Here is an 18,860-nt window from a genome sequence, read left to right on the forward strand (position 1 = left end):
AGAATTTAAATTTTTGGTAATTAATATTTTCAAACTAATGGTTACAAACAGGAGGGATCCCTCCTGGTTACAAATTTGATATTAATAGAGTATTATTTTAAGAATTATTTCAGTAATATTAAATTTATTGAGAGCATGGTTTTGTGATAGCTCAGTTTGTCATTAAGATGTATCGACTTTTATTAACTTTTACAAAATACCATGTTCAAAGGAAATGAAGGAGAGTTAGTTCTCTGCGGTAAAATAGTACTAATATTTCAGTGTCCATGGAAAAACAAAACCTGTAACCCTTTGTTAAAATTTACTTTACTTCAAGGAGATCACATGTCTTTGATGATAGACAATCGAAGATGTACTTGGTTATTTTGTGTTGTATGAGATGTTTTTTTTTAATCAAGATATGTGATGTTGATATTTATTAGTCTAAAATCCCTGAAAGACACTCTAGATTGTGTCAAGTAAACAGAAAATACAACTCTTACCCTTGATTCAATTAGCCAACAAGCAAATTCTGTTCACGTGTCAAAATAATGATGCTTATTGTTGTACAATGTGGGAGAATTTGACTATGTATTAAATTACATGTGTGTACAAAATTTTACTTGACTTCGTTAAGGAATTGCCCATCCGTCTTGGTGGAACATTGCTGTTATTCATTAAATCTACTATTGATAATCTGAACCTGTATTCTAATCACTTTCAGGTGTGATGTTTTCGTTGTTAGTGTGGGGTGTGGTGGGGTGGGGGGTATTAGATGCTGTTCGCCCGTTGAGCTGAAAGGCTTGTGTAAACAAGAGGACGTTTTGAATTTTTAATTTATTTCAACACAGTTGACAATTACAGCAGTGTAAATGATTAAGCTGGACTCTACTGGGGTAAAGCTGATTGCTGCAAGGAGGCGGAGAGCTGAGAATAGAAGGAAATAATAAAACAGTTTAATTATAGGGTGCTGTACCAGTGTTATTTATCTCCGAAACAGTGTATAAATCACATCGCATAATTTATACATACGTAAAGAACAACTGTATACTGCTTGAAGGTGCAGGCAGAAGACGTTATTCTTGCATGCTTCGTTTGTGGGGAATGTTCTCATAGTTTTAGGAAGAACCTATAACCTAACTCTAGTGCATATTATGCACGTATTTCTACCTTCCAGGCTGCGCAATTTAAGTATATGCGCGCGCATATCTGAGTACCGCGCACACGGCCACATTGATTGGTTGCCAGCTCGACAATTTAAAAATGGCCTTGAGCTGCGCTGCGGTTTTGTTACGTGCAACCTTAATCTTAATGAGTATAGGTAATAGGTAATCATATGAATGCGAGTGCAATCAAGGATTTACACTACGAGTGAGGTTTGAAAATGTTCTCAAAATTGCACGAGCCTTTAGGATGTAATACTGTTACCTTACTACGGTCAGACTTTGCAACCATACAGTTCAACCCTCATGCATGGATATGAGGACTTCCCAACAAGGATCTTAACGTATCTGGCTTTGACGGGGGTGAATGTATTCAACACCGGTGTGAAATGATCACAGTTACCAATGAAGTTCTAAAATTGTAAAAACAAAATTTTATCCCATGTTAACTGTTGACAGCCTAGCTAAACGCCTGCGTGTAAAAATTACGATTATAATCCCCCCTCCCGAAAAACAGAAAGCCCTCGGGAATCTTCCTTTTCCCTCTGGAATATAAGCCCGTGGGGTGTTTAGACGTCGAATCGAAGTACATATAATGCCATCCGATTGAAAGTGTTTGTTTTGTATTAATATTGTTACTGGCACTCAGTGCGATGCTCTCAATGTTAGTAGCCTAACCTTTTCCTTTCCATTTTCTTGGTAAACCTGGAAGTTAGATCCATCATCACTGAAGGCCAGTTTGTATTCTTTGACGTGCTCATGGAAAACGTCACGACCTTTAAAAATAGTTTTGCAAAAAAAAAAGCGGAGAGTCAGTACTTGTTTGTATATTGTTTACACGAATAACTGGTATTGACACTCATTGTTTTCCCTGTATCACTCCGTAACTCTCATTGACTTTTTCGACTCGCGAATGTTGGCTCAAGTCAGTTTATAGTCAGTCCTGTTATTTTATAAGCATTTCTTTTTGTAATTGCGCGACTTTAAGCTTATGTGAAGACCAGTGAAAAAACTTGGCAAACGCACAAACGAAAGCAAACACTCAACGTTGAAAGAAATCAATACCACGTCAGAGAAAACACGAATGAGTTAGCTGTATGGTTTACCTTGCGTGGCGATAGCTCTAACTTTCTTGGCTTTGCCAAGGTCAATCTGTAGCCACTGGTTGTCTCGATCAGTTGCACACCACGCTCCAATTCTTTTGTTGTCTTGATCGTCCTCAAAGTAAAGACGTGCATTGTCCGCCGATGCCCTCCAACCAGCTATGCAACGCAAAATTGTAAAAAGTAAAGATGAACGTTAAAAGTTTATGATGTTACTGGATAGCTTTAGGTAAAATGGCGTTAAGTAAAACAACGAAACAAGTAACACGAAGACGAAACAAGCAAGAACTTCTTATCTGTAAGGACCGCGTTATTAGTAACGAACTATAACAATGGTTACACTTAGGGTGTGCACCAGGCATCTATGCGCTGGAAAGATGTAATTACTTGAAAGAGAAAAAAATAGATATATAAAATAAAATAAACAAGCCCCCCTTTCCCCCCAAAAAAAATATACAGCGCGCGATTACAATGGCGTCCATGGTCAACTATTCTATAAATCTAGGGTAATTACAAACTCACTTGGTCTGTACTCTGTCGATGCACTGAACGCACTGTCCGGAAGTTTGTAATTTCCAGGCCATCCTAGACCGAAGGCTTCAGAGCAGGTTCCTGTGTAGATTTAAAAGCAATGGCAAGGAATCGTTTAAAAAATGGCAATATGCTACTAGTTTGCCTTTGTCAGAAAACAGAAGGTTAGCGCAATTTTAAAATACCCTTCTCGTGAAGTTTTTAATTCCTAAACATTGAATGCATGTCCGTATAAACAAGGAGTCATCGTTACCATTTGGCTTGATGGGGTAAGTGTCGCACTTCGTACCGCAGCTAATGCGGCAGGTACTCTCGGTCCAGCCGTTGGTTCTGCAGTCACCCTGAGCAGCCCATGTTGGACAAGTTTTACGTTTGTCTACACATATCAGACCTGATTAGGAAAAAAGTGCATTGGAATAATTATATATGGAGCGCTTGTTCATATCTCGGGTAGCTAAAACTGAAACAAAACTAGTTTGTTTCAATCAGTTTATCCGTGCAGCCTTCTAGAGGGTTCTGGAAGACGAGAATTGTTGGGGGGGGGGGGGGGGTGGGGGATAGGATTGCCCAAATAGCAATCCTATTCCCATTTTGTGGTTTCCGATTCTCAGCCCTAGTGAAAAAATAGGCAAATCCAAGTGCCCATTTCACCCCTTAAGGCCCCCCTTAAAGGAGAGTAAAGGGGACGAAGAATCGTGGTGGAAAGATCCATTCACATGTTCATTACTAGGCAATGAACTTTCTCTGTAGAATATCAATGACTGTCAAAAGACAGGAGATCGTTAACAATGAAATTGTTTTCACCTGCAACATATATTTTTGGATTTGATTTCAAGCAAAACCAAACCGTTGACTGACGAGTTTCAGCTTAAAAATAGCAAATGAAAGGATTCGTTGTTTGTAATTAGAAACAAAGACGACGAGAGAGCAAATAAACCTACCCACGCCAGTTCTGTTCGGCAAAGTCGTTGGAACGGTGGGAATTCCTGTTATTGGCGGGTTCGTTGGTGCTGGTGCTATGAAAGATAAGGAAAAATAAAGTATGTATTACGTATACTTCTACGGCCGTAATGAAACTTGAGCAAACTCAAACTAATGTACTGTTTCTGAATTACCTGGGCATACAACCAAGCTGTGTAATATATGTACAAAAATCATCCCTGCTGCATTTATAGTTTTGTTTCACGAAAATCAGTCGAGTAACACAAGTCAGCGCTTCAGTTCATCGTGTACTCCAGGGCCAGTGGTGTCCACGTACCTTAATCCTTACGTAAGGCAATATGGTGTACCAAGCCAAATATGGCTAAATTTCAAAATGCGTTGACCATTCTGTTACCTCGTTTACAACTGAATGCAACAGTTGCTTTGTTTCGGCTTTGAAATAGCCAGTAACTTGGCATTGCTTCCCGTTAAGCGACTAGCTAGATGCAATCCAAAATTTACGCACTGATCAGTCGAGTAAATGCGTCACCGAGCTTGCTTGAGAATAGAGGGAAACTTACATAGGGATGCTACAGCGGTTAATTTTCTTTTCTCTTTTGAAAGCATGTTCTCAGTTATAGGTTGCTGGTGCAGGAGCGACAAGTTGTCACAAAATAGAAACACCAGGTTAGCCTGCTTGCATTTATTTTTCTGTTTTGGCGAATTTAAGGAAAAGATCTAGAGGCAGGCATCTGCACCCCCACCCCCTCCCCCCCATCCCCCTCGCCCTCCTGTAAAATAGTTACTTTACAATAAGGTTGTCTACGGTTTTTGACCTTCCCAGGCGAAAATTTAATTGCACTTACTTGTACATTCATCACAGTAACCGCATGTGTGACGACACTCGAGTTCCATTGAAACTTTACTGCATTCACCATTTTTAGCACGCTGCTTACAGTCAGATTTTATATCGAGGCAGGTATCTGTGTAGAGGAACGTAATTTGTCTTTTATAACGAGAAATAACAATGGGGGATCTGGTTATCTTGGGATACATGTACAAGTCAATAAGACCAGATTCACCGACAAGCATTCATCATCTCTCGACCAAACAATATATTAAATAAAATGAGGAACTTTTATATTACGCCTTTTTCAATCTCGAACTTGTTATGTGATGAACTTAATAGAAGAAGAGAACCCCTAAAGTAAACTATGTCTTTTTAAATCACAAACATATTTTAACATATTTACGATTTACACTGTGAAATTCTTTCATAACCTGGACTAAATGTCATTCGTAAGCGGATCTTCCGACCAAGTCTTACTTTTACCATTCGTACCTGACGAACAAAAATCACAAGTCTTTTTGCAATGATAAATCATTGCATCGTGCGAGGAGCAAAACCCAGATGACTTCCACATTTCGCAATCTTTTGACGTGGCTCTGTCCACGCAGATCTTGGGTGATGGGTCTGAAAATTAACAAAGAATTTTTAAGGAAAAAAAAAAAAGCAAAGAAAGAAAATTGGTTTACTTTCTTTCTCCGTTGAGATGAAAAGATACTGAAAGTTTCTTTAAAGATTACTGAACGTCTTAGATATCTTTTGCCGTCCAGTTTTCTTAGATATGCGTTTTCTTCGCGTTCGCTTCCTTCATAGCAACTGACAGTTCTTGCGATCTTCAGCCCAGACACCATTTGATCGCTTAATGATCGTAGTTTGTCTTTGAGAAAAGTCGTTCGCTTTTCCTGCTGCCCTATAACGTCGATCGTCTCAGCTGAGGCCCGGCAGATGATATCAATCGATATCGGGAAGAAGGAAATGATTAAATCCTGCTGTCAGTCTGAGCAGTTTCCCGGAGAAGGTTTACTTACTTGTGCAGGTTTTGCAAGTCTTGCAGGAATTGGGGCACTCCTTATCCATGTTAGCTTTGTCTGATGAACATTTTCCTTCAGTGGCCCATTTCTTGCACTCAAACTTCAGGTCCATACAAGCATCTGAAAAATGGGGAAAAAGATGGTGGAATTTTGTAGTAATATATCAAACACGGTCTTTGACCACATTTCCAAACACCGAGAAGAGAGCTGAAAATACGACGCGCAGCGGAGTATTTTTGATCATGACGAACTTCGAGGTTTTTGGAAATTTGGTCAAACACTGTCTTGAGTGTTTGATATATCTTCTCAATCGAAACTAAAGCTAAGGAGAAAACGGACAAATGAAATTGTAAAAATCTATGCTAATTAAGATCAGATATCCAAACACCATCTCGATCATGATTTCCTTTGTATAAACTTGACGAATTATTAATGAGTTTGAAAATGTTGTTTCTCAAGAAATGGCTGAAAAATTATCAAACTATTTTGGGCAAAAACATTCGAAAAGGGCTTTTGTGATGTCACTTTACCATTCGTGGTCGGCAATAGAATGTCACAATTTTGCTGGTGACGAACGATTGAATTAAGACGGCCTGCGTGGTATATAAAACTGCTCAGTCACTCAGTTTATTTGAATGTCAGACGCACCAGATTATGTTGTATAATCTCCAACGTTAGAGTCGCCTAATGCTTGCCTGGTACCATTAGCCGATCCAGTCACTTATATCCCATGCTATGGTTTAATAGTCTTAGTATTGCATTATTGAAACAATAAATCGTCTTGCAATTTTACCACGATGAATTATTTAATATGTTTTGACACTTACTAGATGTACAAAATCCACAAGTTTTCTTGCAGTGGTAAATCATGGACGAATGTTGTGTACAGAACCCAGCATCTCTGCAGCCCTCGCAGTCAGGTGTATTGGCCCTGTCCGCACATCGTTCGGGTGCTGTTTAGGCTAAAACAACGTTTGCCAGAATTAAAAGGAAACACAACAATTAATCCACAAATGCAATAAATTTTCATTATACTTGGGAAAGTCAGTTTTAGGGTATCATTTTTTTTTTTTTTACCTTCAGCTCCCCTCTCGGCACGACCTAAAAAGTAATACATAAATTAATGAACAAATTATCTAAGAAATCAACTAAGTATAATAAAGTAAGAAATCTAAGGCACATGTATATTTCGTAAATTAATATTTTATTTCATGTTGTTCACTTGTCAACTATGGATGAAATATAACCGTGTAATTAAAAGTAACGGTTAAACTGTATACAAAACATATTTTGGAGTTTTGGAGTTGAGAGAATACAAAGCAATCTTAATTATCTTCTAACAAATATCTCTATAGTAGTGGCCTGCCTCCCTAATTTAAAAATGCACTTAATTGTGTAACCGTCGGCATGCTAATTTGCACGCTAATGGTAGTACAGTGTATACGTAAGTAGAGGAGTACGCATTCGTAAGTCATACTTATAATTGAATCATTTTACATCTCCTTACGACAACAATTTGTAAATACTCACGGCTGGAACATTTGTACATCCTGCGTGCCTGCAATGCGTCGTCATCGACGACGCAAAAAGAAAAAACAAAAAGAAAAAACCCCGACAGACTAACATAAAGATTGAAAGTAAAGTAGAGATCATCCCTTCCCTGTGATAACTGTTTTACAGTCTATTTTTAGCCACGGATAGGTGAACAGTCTGTCAGGTTTTGCCCTGCGTGCCGGTTCGATGTCAGCAAAATGCACAGACATCAATTATGGTACATCTGCACTTAAGGAAGGAATCACCTTTAAGTCCCACAGTGTGCGCAAAGATACCTTGAGGATAGCTGTGGTGAACTTCTTTCCATCCACTAACTCCGACAATGGAGTATTGTTATCGAGTGGACCTGTACAACCATCAGTGTAGGGTGAAAATGCTTCCATGAGCTGACAGGACCATTTGTCTCCTGTCTCTAACTTGAATTAGACTAGCTGTCAGCATACTAACTCTTGTTTCTCTCGTTAATTGTATTCTCAAGGTTTGACTTTCTTGTAATCAAATCTATACATGTAGGTCCAAAGTTATGTATGTATGTATGTAAGTTAGCTGATAACTCCTTTCTTCAACGCATGTGTCTTTTTCAGTAACGACGGCTCTTAATTAGTGGTACTTGCCTTGTGTAAATACAAGTTATTGTATTTATTAATCATGGATAAGATTTATGATAGCACTAACGTGACGTAGACAACTTACTGTCAAGAATATTTTCCCAGTGGATCTTCAAGTAGTTGTCTCTATCAGGTCTACTCTGCTCGTGCCAAAAGCCAATCGCATGTCCAAGCTCATGGGTCATGACGTGTTTGTATTCACATCCATTGCCAATGGACAGCCATGTCTTACGACCTCGTACTTTACCAACCTCGCACCAGCAACTGTTGAGGAAACAGGGCGCAATACAAATATATAGCTCTAAAATTTTGGCTTTTGCAAAAAATTCAGCTACCACTCCTGACATAGCTGCTTCACAAAATAAGAGCCAATGAAAAATGATACTTTAATGATTAGCTGACGTAAATAGGGCTGGTAACTGTGCAGTGGAGGGAATTCCAAGAATGGCATTCCCAGTGCGTCTTCCTTGTCACCACTATACAACTATCCATCCCAATATCGGATACAGAGCTACTTTGTTAGTTAGTTTTATTTTTGCCATTTATAAATATATTTGACTTTCATGTAATCAAATCTACATGTAGGTCCATGCAAAGTTGGTTTATAACCCTTTTCTTCGCCGCTCGCGTCCTTGTTCCGTAACGACGGCTTTTAATGGTACTTGCCTTGTTTAGACTCATTTTATTATATTAAAACTACATTAAAGTTATAATACTAAAATAATATTTAAGCATTACTCTGCCAGCTATTCATATCAAACGTCAATTAGGGATTGCTTTACGTCTTACCCCATTCCACGGTGGAACCACAGGTATTCCTTCTCAGTTGTCCTCTTCACGAACCTGATGCACGTCTTGCTCTCCCACTCGGCAATGGCTTCCATTGTGGTTCTCACAGCCCGATCCATGCTGGCTGTCAATGTAAAGCAGCCTTAGTCTAACCAATGATAATACACCATGATTATCTCTAATCGGTAAAGAAATTGGTTCTAACCAATCAGAAATTTGCAGGCATCAGTAAGACTACCCCTACCAAAACAGCCGTATTTTTAAACTGATTTTAAACTGTTCGAAAGTATTTTGACGATTTAAACAGTATTTTGAAATCACCATAGGCAAGAGGAAATGAGAGACCTAATTTTCTCTTGCCATAGGGTGAAATGGAAGAAATGGAAACTGTTTAGTTGAAAACCTGAAGTGTATTGAAATACTCACCAACACTACAGTCAAACTCGTAAGGAATGACAGCATTGGGCCACTTTATCTTGTCAACATTAGTTGCAGCGCGTGACGGAGCTCCATCAGGGTTTCCAAAGAGGATATTATTCAGTCGCTGTTCTTCTGATAACTTGATGTCTCCTTCGTAGAGATGGGATAAGTGGTGCGGACTCTCTGGAATGTCTGTAATAGTGAATTGTTGCACCAATGACAAAAAGACCATTTTTGTTTTTTCAGAATTATTTGTGTTTTGAATTGAAGGGCTATCTCTTTCAATATCTCTTCTTTAGTCCACCTCCATCGATTAATGCTTATATGGATAAGTAGTATGGTTGAGTAGTAAGCTGCTTACTTTCTCAAACGAAACAATTTGAAATCGAAAAGCTAATTTAACTAGTCTGACAAAGCAAGTTAAAACTCACCATTTCCAAGATTAACGTCAAGAATCCTCTCGAATGCTCCTTTCTCCCCCAGGCCTCCTTTGGCCAAGAGGAAACCACCGAGGACCAAAAGTGAGAGTGGGTTCACTGGTGAAGACGGTGCTATGGGAAATCAAGGAAAACATCAGTAAGCCACGTTCGATATATCAATATTCTAACATGGCTCCGAGGCTTCCCGGTCAAAATTGTAAAATTTTAAAGTTTCTTTTGTTTCTCAATGCCCAAAAGAGACTTGGATACAAAGAAAACAACACCAAAGATATAGATGTTTGTCCTGAAAGCCTCGTAGCCATGTTAGAATATTGATGTATCGAACGTGGCCTATTACCTTGTTTACGTTAAAGCGATCTACGCTTCTCACCAGCACAAATCATCGATGTTGAATTTAGCCGGCGAAATTTTAAGCTAAGACGGCATGGATTGAGACAATGTTTTTTTTTCTTCGTAATAATGAGAGAAATTAACGCATATTGGGATAATACAACAAGGGTTGACTTTTTTTCTTCTTGAAAAAACCTGTGTGAGAGCTATTTAAAAGCACTTTCAAAAACATGAAGTACCTTGAAAGTATGTACAATGTGGTCAATTATATAAGGACGAACATTCCCCTCATTAAGGCTGGAAACACAAACCTATAGGTAAAATTATTTAACGATAGAACGGTCAATATCGATTCAATTTAACCTGAACGACTTCTTCGCGTAAATAATTTGCAGGGTATTCCTAGCCATGTGCTCTCGCGGAACTAGAGTTTTAGGGCATTCGGTCCCTGTTTAGTTCAGTGGTTTACTTTAACCGAAAAGAAATCTAATTTTAATTGTGATATAATTATTTACGCCTAAGAGGGCTAAAGTTAACTGTCAGAAGGTCCTCAATACGGTTTCTTGTTTTTAATGCAATTGGCTAAGGGGTTTCCAGTCGCCATAATGAATTTTTCTTTCCAGGGGCAGAAGAAAGGGGGTATCGCCATTTGTGGAAACTCTCTTACTTGTTTCTGGTATCTTTCTGTTAATATTAACAATTGCTAAGGCAAAAAAAAAAACAAAAAAAACTGGAAACTCACTACTATACTTATATTAATTTTTGGTGGAATGCAACGAAGAGGAATCTGACTAGTGAATCTGTTTCACTTGCTCAGCTTCTCGGTACTTTTGCAAACCGGTATATCATCCACTTACCTGATTTATAAGAGGTCGTCCTCGTACAGCAAGTGCTGAAAGAGAGCATTGTGTCCCCCTTTTCCTTTACCGCTTATTTGAACAGTTGCCGGTATGATTTGCCTTCAGCGAATCAACAGCTTTCACTGGGATGCGCCTGTATTTGTAAAAGAAACAATAAGTTGCCTGCCTGAACACTTATTTGATTATCATGTAATTGTATTTCTGAATAAAGGTTGTGTAATGTTATGTGATACCTCGCGTTTCAGCTCACTTGTCAGTTTTGTGTTTTTACACAAAATTATGTAAGCAAAGCCGGAAAGTACGATCTGTTTAGTTTCTCAATTGTATCTATAACGATAGATACAAAGGCGTGAAACTTTTAAGGAAGTTATATGTTGTTTTTACTCAAAATGCTTTGGTTACAGAAATTCGCATGAAGAATTATGCAGTTTTTATTGCATGCTGGGAGCCACGTGTTTTGTTCCTTCGCCACCTTGGATAAGCCCTGTTTCTTCGATCGAGTCTCCCGTTTCTTAGCTTTGCCAAATACATGTACTACGGTACCTTAATACTTGAAGTAGTGAATAAGCATATGCCGGATTCAAAACGCAGATGTAACTGTACTGTGATGTAACAAACTGCAAAGCAAAAATCTTACATCAAGTACACCTCTTAGCAGCTAGAAAAAACTCATGTGCTATAACAATAATAACTTTATTTACGTGTCAGTGAGATTTAGCATTGCTGCTAATTGGGGACACCTATTTCATAACTCGAATTTATTTTGTGAAGAAATCAAGCACTTTAAACGCTATGAAATCAGGCTAGTAACGAAGAAATCAAAAAACAACGATGTTTACTCAATCCGGAGTATGGAGCAGTTTTCAATTCAGTGTTTAAAACCAAAACTAAACCAATTAGAATACTCAGCCGGCAACCGCAAATCGTGGTAGAACCAAAACTAAAGTAATTGCCTAATTTCTTTCGCCACTCAATTGAAAACCGCTCTAAAAGGATTTGTAAGAATTATAATGTAATATAATGCAATTGCAGTCAAGGGCAGAAGAGGATAGTCGATTATTTCTAAAATGTTGCATCAAACAATGGGGTTTGAAGCGGAATAAGTGATGAATATTGTGTGTATAGTGTCTCAAAATGAATGCTGAATAAAAATCATGAACGAGTGGTAAATTGTCACTTTTTTACGTTGCACTGTAGTTTCAAAGTTGAAAATCAAAAAAGGTAAATCAGTTTTCAAAGGGTGAAATGAAGCCGCCGAAAAAATATTTGTTCAGGTTTAACAGAAGTTAAAATAAATTCTCTGAAATTGTAGTCAAAGAGTAAGTAAACTAATGGTCTCTTTGTTTTATCAAAAACGTCGCTTAGATATATGTAACGAACTCAAAAATGAAATAGCTACAGCTGCTAACATCAACAGAAAATTGGTGTTAGCTGAAAGCAAAAAGCAACAACCTTGGTCACAAGGGTTGGAAAAAAATCATTCTATACACATTTTGCCCCTCCCCACCCCTGTGCAATGTTGACAAAACACTTTCATCTGACACAAGTTTGCATTTTACCATTTTCCAACATTGGAAGCGGGAATGGGGGTGTTGACACTTATTCTGTAGGCATTAAGATTATGATTTCATGTTTTTGGCATTTTCCAACACAATTTGTCCATGATTGAAGGTCGACAAAAATGTCCACACCGCCTTATGCGGCTTGAGCAAAAGGATACTCATGATTTCTTATAGTTCTTGATCTTAACTTGGTTCAGTTAATTTCTCGAAAAAATCCGATCACCCGACCGCTCAAATAGTGTATTCAATAGCCCACGTACGATATATCAAAATTTGTAACATTATACCAAGGCTTTCTGCCAAATTTCTATATTTGGTCTGTATTTTTTTTTTGTTTGTGTGTCAATTGGCAGACTAAGGAATCTTTAAAAAAAGTACAATTTTGGGTAAAGGCCTAGGAGTCATGTTAAGTTAGAATTTTCATATATCGAGCAATGTATCGAGCGCCATTGATGTTGATATATAACCGACATATATTCGGTAACATTCTTGTTTAGTAGGCTGGAATTTTATGTGCCCGGCTTACCCCTATCTGTTTATTTTTTTGGTCAGAATGTTTTCGCTGAATTATCGTACATAAGTTAATTACGGTTACGGGAAAGAAACATGAATATATATGTCCCCAGAAATGGTGGAGGGTGTAACACTTAGTTGCCAATGAACTGACTTCTCATAGACACAAGCAATCTTCGATCGATGAAAAACAACTGGCAAACTCATGAATAGACCTCGTTCGATTGATCAATATTCTAACATAGCTCCCAGGCTTTCAGGACAAACTTCTATATTTGGTGGTGTTTTCTTTGTATCCAATCTATTTTTGGAACTGATCGAGGGACAAAGGAAACTTAACAAATTTGCAATCTCGGAGCCATGTTAGAATATTAATATGTCGAACGTGGCATATTACTAAGAGCTGACACGCTTTCACGGTTAATCAACGCACAACATCTTTTCATTGGAATAATACATATAGACACACTGTCGTTTTAACTAAAAATAAACAGTGAGAATATAAGACCTGTCAATTTCACTGGGGAGATAATTAATGAGGGTCTGAAAAGGAAGCACGCTTGTCTCAACGCAGGTGTCTGTGAATAAGTAATTGGATCGAGTTAAATAGATCATATACATGGAATATTTGCTTGCAAATAGAACGTTTATGTTTTTCCCACTTGGGTTATCTTAGCCTTTTATAGTCATGCAATTACTGTAGGTGGCATGTAACAACGCATATCACGTGTGGCAGGGATTGGGGGAATGTAAATGCGTCAATTCTTCTCTTGGCGAAGTTCTTCCTCAGTAACCTCTCCTTAAGTACGCGTCCATTCAGACACGGATTTCTCATTGAGTGAAGACTCATGTCTTTAAGGTAAATTTTGTTTGCCCAGTAAACGAGCTCAGTCAGTACAGCACTTGTTAATAACTACTATTTGAGAGAGCCCAGTGGGAGGCATAAAGATCTATTGGACGTGCTGAATAGTTTCTTCTTGATCTTGTTCCTTCCACTGAAATCCTGTATTTGAAATCCTGGTATGTTCCAATTCCTTATAATGTAATCTTTGAGATGCTGTTGCAGTTTCCTACTAGCGCTTGATATCATAGTGGCTTTGTTCAATCAATTTCAGTTCGGCTTTGTTCCGACGAAGAGCCCTTATAGTACAGTTTACTGTTTTGGATAGTTTTTAAATACTAATATGTCGAGTATAGTAATCGTTTCATCTTAAACGCAATAGATAATGAAAGGTTTCCCTGGCGTTATAGAGCCCGGTGAATAAGCCCGTGAAATTTCACTTTTACTTGATACAAACGTATAAGAGGAAACAGCATTTCAATAACTTGAACACAGCTATAAGTTATAGAGTGAGTACTATTCATTTCCTTCAAGAAGATCTTCCTTCAGTGAATCTAAAATGGCTAAGGTATGATTAAGTGTTGAGAGATGTTAATAGTTCTAACGTTTTCTGCACTTTGTTCAATTGAAGCTCACAATAACTGATAAATGCTCAATGCTCTTATGTGTCCTTATTAAATAGTTTTGACTTTGACTGTTGCTATACTCTTGACAAACCTTGCGTTATACAAGTCATTCAATTTTAGAGAACCATAGTTCTGCAATTATATGTCAACCATTTCTGACCTCTGTACAAGTAAATGATTTATGTCTTAAGCCGAAACATTGCTTAAAGCAAAGCAAAGTAAATCTTAAGTTCGTCCCCGTCATTCCGGCTCCGTCTGTCTCAAAAAGAAGTACATTGGAAAATAAATTTCGATTCCCAATTTCTGCTCTTAAATACGATTTTTTCATAGGGAGTTTTCATGTTTGCCATCCTCATTCTTTTGATGTCCAGTGAAACATTCTGCCGGATGCAGAGTTGGAAAGTCATCTTAAACCGGCCTGGCCTGCCAGAACGTAACCTTCCTATAACATCAAACTCTTCAGGGAGCTATGTTGAGTCCGCTTCCAAGCCGCCACATTCGCAGAATTCGGACTTCTGTTGTGTGAAGAAGACGTTTTACAAGAATGGCAGAGTTCAGTTCAAATGCAAGAGTGAGCATCCCGACTGCTTTGCAAAATCAAATGCATGGAGCCCATCATATGGGTTGTGTGAAAGCGTTGTGGATAACAAAAACAATGTTATCGGTTGTCGTTGCGCTGCCTAGACGAAAACCTTTTCATCTGAAAATTTCTGTCTTGATATATGGTAAATGATATTTTACGCGTAAATAAGGGAAGAGTTTTCTTTCCAAAGTCATTGCATGTATACGAAGCCTAATGTAACTTTTATTTTTATTTTTCGAGAGAATATATTTTTTTGCCTGTTTGTTTAGTTTTGTTTTGTTCGTCCGATATAACAAGACACGTTATGGTAAGGTCGGTAAGGAAAATCTGATGTAAACTTGTAACATTGTCCGGTAACTTGTTTTAATATGCTATTTTAAACTGAGCAGTGAAATTGCTAGTGTAAATTGAATGCCTCATCAGACAATAAAGCGTCATTTCATGGTGTGATAGGAGCAATCAATCAATAAGGGAAATCTGGAACAAATGTGTATTGATCAGTTGCTTAATAGATCTTTTCTTTGCCCCGCGGTAAGCAATTTTAAACTTTAAAAGCTACGAGGCATAAGTTAAACAGGATATAAGTTTAGAATTATGACTTCTAGTCCTTACATGTATGTGCCTCTTGGCATAAAGAAGTGAGAGGTGACGGTGATTCTTATTCTACAATAGTGTACCAACAACAAGCACATGACGGTCGCACCCAGTCGCACCTTTTGTAGTAAGGGCGGTCTCTAACTTAGTCTTGCTAGTGTTAATTGCCAAAAGAGTTTAAAGAAAAAGTATTAAGAAACGTTTTTGTTGTAAAAAGACACCTAGAAATTAAGGCTTTCAGGAGATCGTCAGACCAAGTCTGACAACGTTAAAACTGAAATTATCCAAAAAAGACAAAAACAAAAGAAACAACAAAAGCAATATTAGGACTGTACAATTTTACAATGAACCAGTACTGCAAAGTTCCTGAAAATCACATCTAAAAGTTGCAAATTTAATTGGGAAAACCTGTTCGCTCAAACTCGGACGCCATGGCAAAATCAAGAATACTTAGACTAAGACTTGCATGTCGTTTCAGGGAACGAGCGAACACCTGCCTAAATGTTTAGCATCTCAGAGAGACGCACCTCTCTGAAACTGCGGAAAAATATTATGTAATGTAGTCACTTTCGGTGGGTAACTCTGTACGTGCCAGGACCCACAGAAAGCTAGCTATTTATTCCACTCTGCGGTCATCACGCTACACATCAGTTTCATTCCCACATTGGGTTTCTTAATAAACAACCAAACTAACTAATTAATCATATAAACTTCACATAATTAATAATCCATAGCAAACGGTTGAACCATTTAACAGAGTTTGGAATCACACAATACAGGTATAAATAGAAAGTAAGCTATCACAATTCAGCTCTGCCAGTCCGTACTGCGCACTCTCGAGAGTTTGCGTTGTTGTTGTTGTTGTTGTTGTTGTTTTTTTGTTGCTTCATGTAAGACATCACAAAATGTAAACATTTCGTAATTGCTTATATGACGTAAATTCTAAAGTTTCAAAACAACCGCCATTATGGATGTGACGCGGTCGAAGCTTTATGCTTCGTTCTTTCTCATATCACTTGATGAAACAAATTCGCAGCTGTAAAAATCAATGAAGCTTTTGGAAAAAAGAATTTGAAAGGCCTCAAAGATAAGTTATGCGGTTCGTAGTGAATAACATCGATTCATACTCTATATTGAGTGAGACTTAATAATTTTTATAAACATTAGGGTGCTGAGACAGCGCAGTACGGACTGGAGATCATCTTTAACGCTGTTTCGTTCTAACTTTGGGTTTCTGAAGTAAATTAGCAAGTAAAATTTAAATCCATAACGAACAGTTATAAGCTAATACATATAACAAAGTTTGGGAAAATAAAAAGCAGATCAGATTAAGACACCAACTGTGCTTTGCAATTCGCCGGCAATGCTAATAAGAGTGCTAAATTGATCTAGCAGGCGCTTAATTATAAGTTAGAAAGCAAGATGGTAAGATTAGCTAAGGTTAATTCGCAATTATTAGGATTACAATTGCTGTTTCAAATATTGCTATACATATATTTGATTTCACATAAAACCTTATGTGCCCGATCGTGACGGCTTTGAATGTGTTCAATGCTTAATTTCATGGAAAACATTCCCAGTAGAGTGATGCGAATCGATAAGGGATGCTCACAGGGCAGTCTGCTTCCTCCTTTAGTAAACTGACTGTACTTTTTTTTAGGTTCTTTTCTTCGACTGAGTAAGATCTTGTGACTACACTTAATATTTCAGAGATTCAAAGGAATCACACGAAGAGCGTTGTTACAAAGTGTACAGTGCTGTTATATAAATCAACGATCGCTTCCGAGAACAATTTTAATAATAGGCCACGTTCGGTATATTCGTCAATATTCTAATATGGATCCGAGGCTTTCGGGTCAAAATTACAGATTTTTTAAAGTTCCTTTTGTCTCACAATTCCCAAAACAGACTTGGATACATTGAAAACACCACTAAATAAAGAACTTTGTCCTGAAAGCCTCGGAGCCATGTTAGAATATTGATCAATCGAACGTGGCCTATTGAATGTGCCAGCTAAATTTTGGGATATCTTGGGAAAATTCAGCGATTATAAAGCTCGATCATTAGCCGCTGTTCGGGAAAAGAGCCCGCGTTCCTCCCTCTTCCCCTGGGGAGGAACATAGATCGGACTTAGTCGAGACAAGTTGGAAATCGAGACTAACCGCGATTATGATCGAGTATCATTGTAGTCAGACCCTGCACTGTTGGCTGAGAAACTGAATCATAAATGCAAAAGTATTCGCCAAAATGAAAGACTGATTCATATATACCAAACCTATAGTAACATTCTTTGCTTTTTGTCTAATTCTTCAGTTTTGTGTGGTTCGCGAAGTCTGATATATTAAGACCAATTAAGCTTTGCAATACATTATTCTTGATGTCTCCAGCAAGGTGTACTAAATTGCGCTGAGGTAGTTGTTAAATTGAACATTGTAAAATATGTCTACGCAATATCATCCTAGTTTGTATACTAGGGGAACGGTAATAAAAATCTAATGTATCGGCCTGTAACATATTCTGATAAGATTGCTTTAATATAGTTCAAATAGAGGAAGTATCGTTATTGTAAAAGACTAGGAGTCAGCGCCTCGTGGTTAAGTATTAAATTTGAAAACAACAACATTGCTCTTTATTTTCCTTCATTTTAAAATTACATGTTATTTGGCCGGTGGATAGCAAGTGCTCATCTAGGTGGGCCATTAATCGCTTATGCCTATAACTAGATTAATTAAGTAACAATAATAACAATTACAATAATAACAAAATATTGTAATATTTCTTCACTTACCTTTCAGTAAGGGGAAGCACCCTTCCTCTTATAAACTGGCCAAGTTATTTCCCATTAGATCGTCTTGTAGAGCTATTCAGGCTAGGAGCATCAAGCGCACGTCTTTCGTACCCTTTTACGGTAACAATCACGATGGAATTTCAAAAGTTTCCTTGCCACAGTCTAAGTCAGTTTGCGTTATAGGAAAAATCCATTGTTTATGTGTGGAAACTGAATGTCAAAAATTTTCCAGTCACTTAGTTTCACTGTAGTCATATGAGTGGTTAAAGAAAAGGTCAAGTGATGAGCAAAAAGTCAATTTTTAGCTGTTCAAGCAGAGCTAATAAATTTCCCATGACATTGCGCGAAAGTATAAGAGCGAACTCTTTGTCTATGAAGACCACCATACGTTGCCGTGAGGTATAGAAATATCGTCATTTTCCTTCAAAAGACTGTTTCGCCGATCAGAACCTTAAACCGAAATGATGAAGGTATGTTTTATTTAAGCCCCCAGATTCTATTGCGAGACGTTCTTGCCCCTTAATGTTAACTATAGGTTTTGTTACAACATCTTGAAAGTTAAAGTTCCTATAGGAATAATATAAAACTGAGTTTTCATAATGCTGATTCCCCATAAGACTGTATTTTTCAACTTAATCCTAAAAGTAATTCAAAATGCGCGAACTGGGGTGTTTAAATGACAAAAAGAAATGTTGAAAATTACTTTTAACAATATAAGCGGCCTATTGCCCAAGATTCAAAATTCCCTTTTTCACACACGCAACATTATCTAATACT

The 18,860-nt window shown here is 37.7% G+C and overlaps 1 protein-coding gene and 1 pseudogene across 2 annotated transcripts; one reads left to right on the plus strand and one right to left on the minus strand.

The window, feature by feature from the left end:
- Positions 1-533: 533 nt before the first annotated feature.
- On the minus strand, positions 534-11,040 carry LOC145484621 (uncharacterized; annotated as a pseudogene). The gene is made up of 16 exons (XR_014049047.1): positions 10,574-11,040; positions 9,378-9,497; positions 8,953-9,138; positions 8,527-8,650; positions 7,823-8,001; positions 7,405-7,475; positions 6,653-6,695; positions 6,403-6,537; positions 5,573-5,695; positions 5,040-5,171; positions 4,564-4,680; positions 3,718-3,792; positions 3,030-3,167; positions 2,768-2,857; positions 1,408-2,404; positions 534-906 (listed from the first exon to the last, which is right to left on the minus strand). The product of XR_014049047.1 is annotated as an uncharacterized LOC145484621 (transcript).
- A 2,942-nt stretch (positions 11,041-13,982) lies between these two features.
- LOC145495579 (uncharacterized) lies at positions 13,983-16,112 on the plus strand. The gene is made up of 2 exons (XM_081475220.1): positions 13,983-14,060; positions 14,449-16,112. The coding sequence occupies exons 1-2, from the start codon at positions 14,052-14,054 to the stop codon at positions 14,800-14,802; spliced, it is 363 nt and encodes a 120-aa protein (XP_081331346.1). The 5' UTR covers positions 13,983-14,051; the 3' UTR covers positions 14,803-16,112.
- The last annotated feature ends 2,748 nt before the right edge of the window (positions 16,113-18,860 follow it).

This window comes from Orbicella franksi, chromosome 1, assembly GCF_964199315.1.
Source record: "Orbicella franksi chromosome 1, jaOrbFran1.1, whole genome shotgun sequence".
In the NCBI taxonomy this organism is placed as follows: Eukaryota; Metazoa; Cnidaria; class Anthozoa; order Scleractinia; family Merulinidae; genus Orbicella; species Orbicella franksi.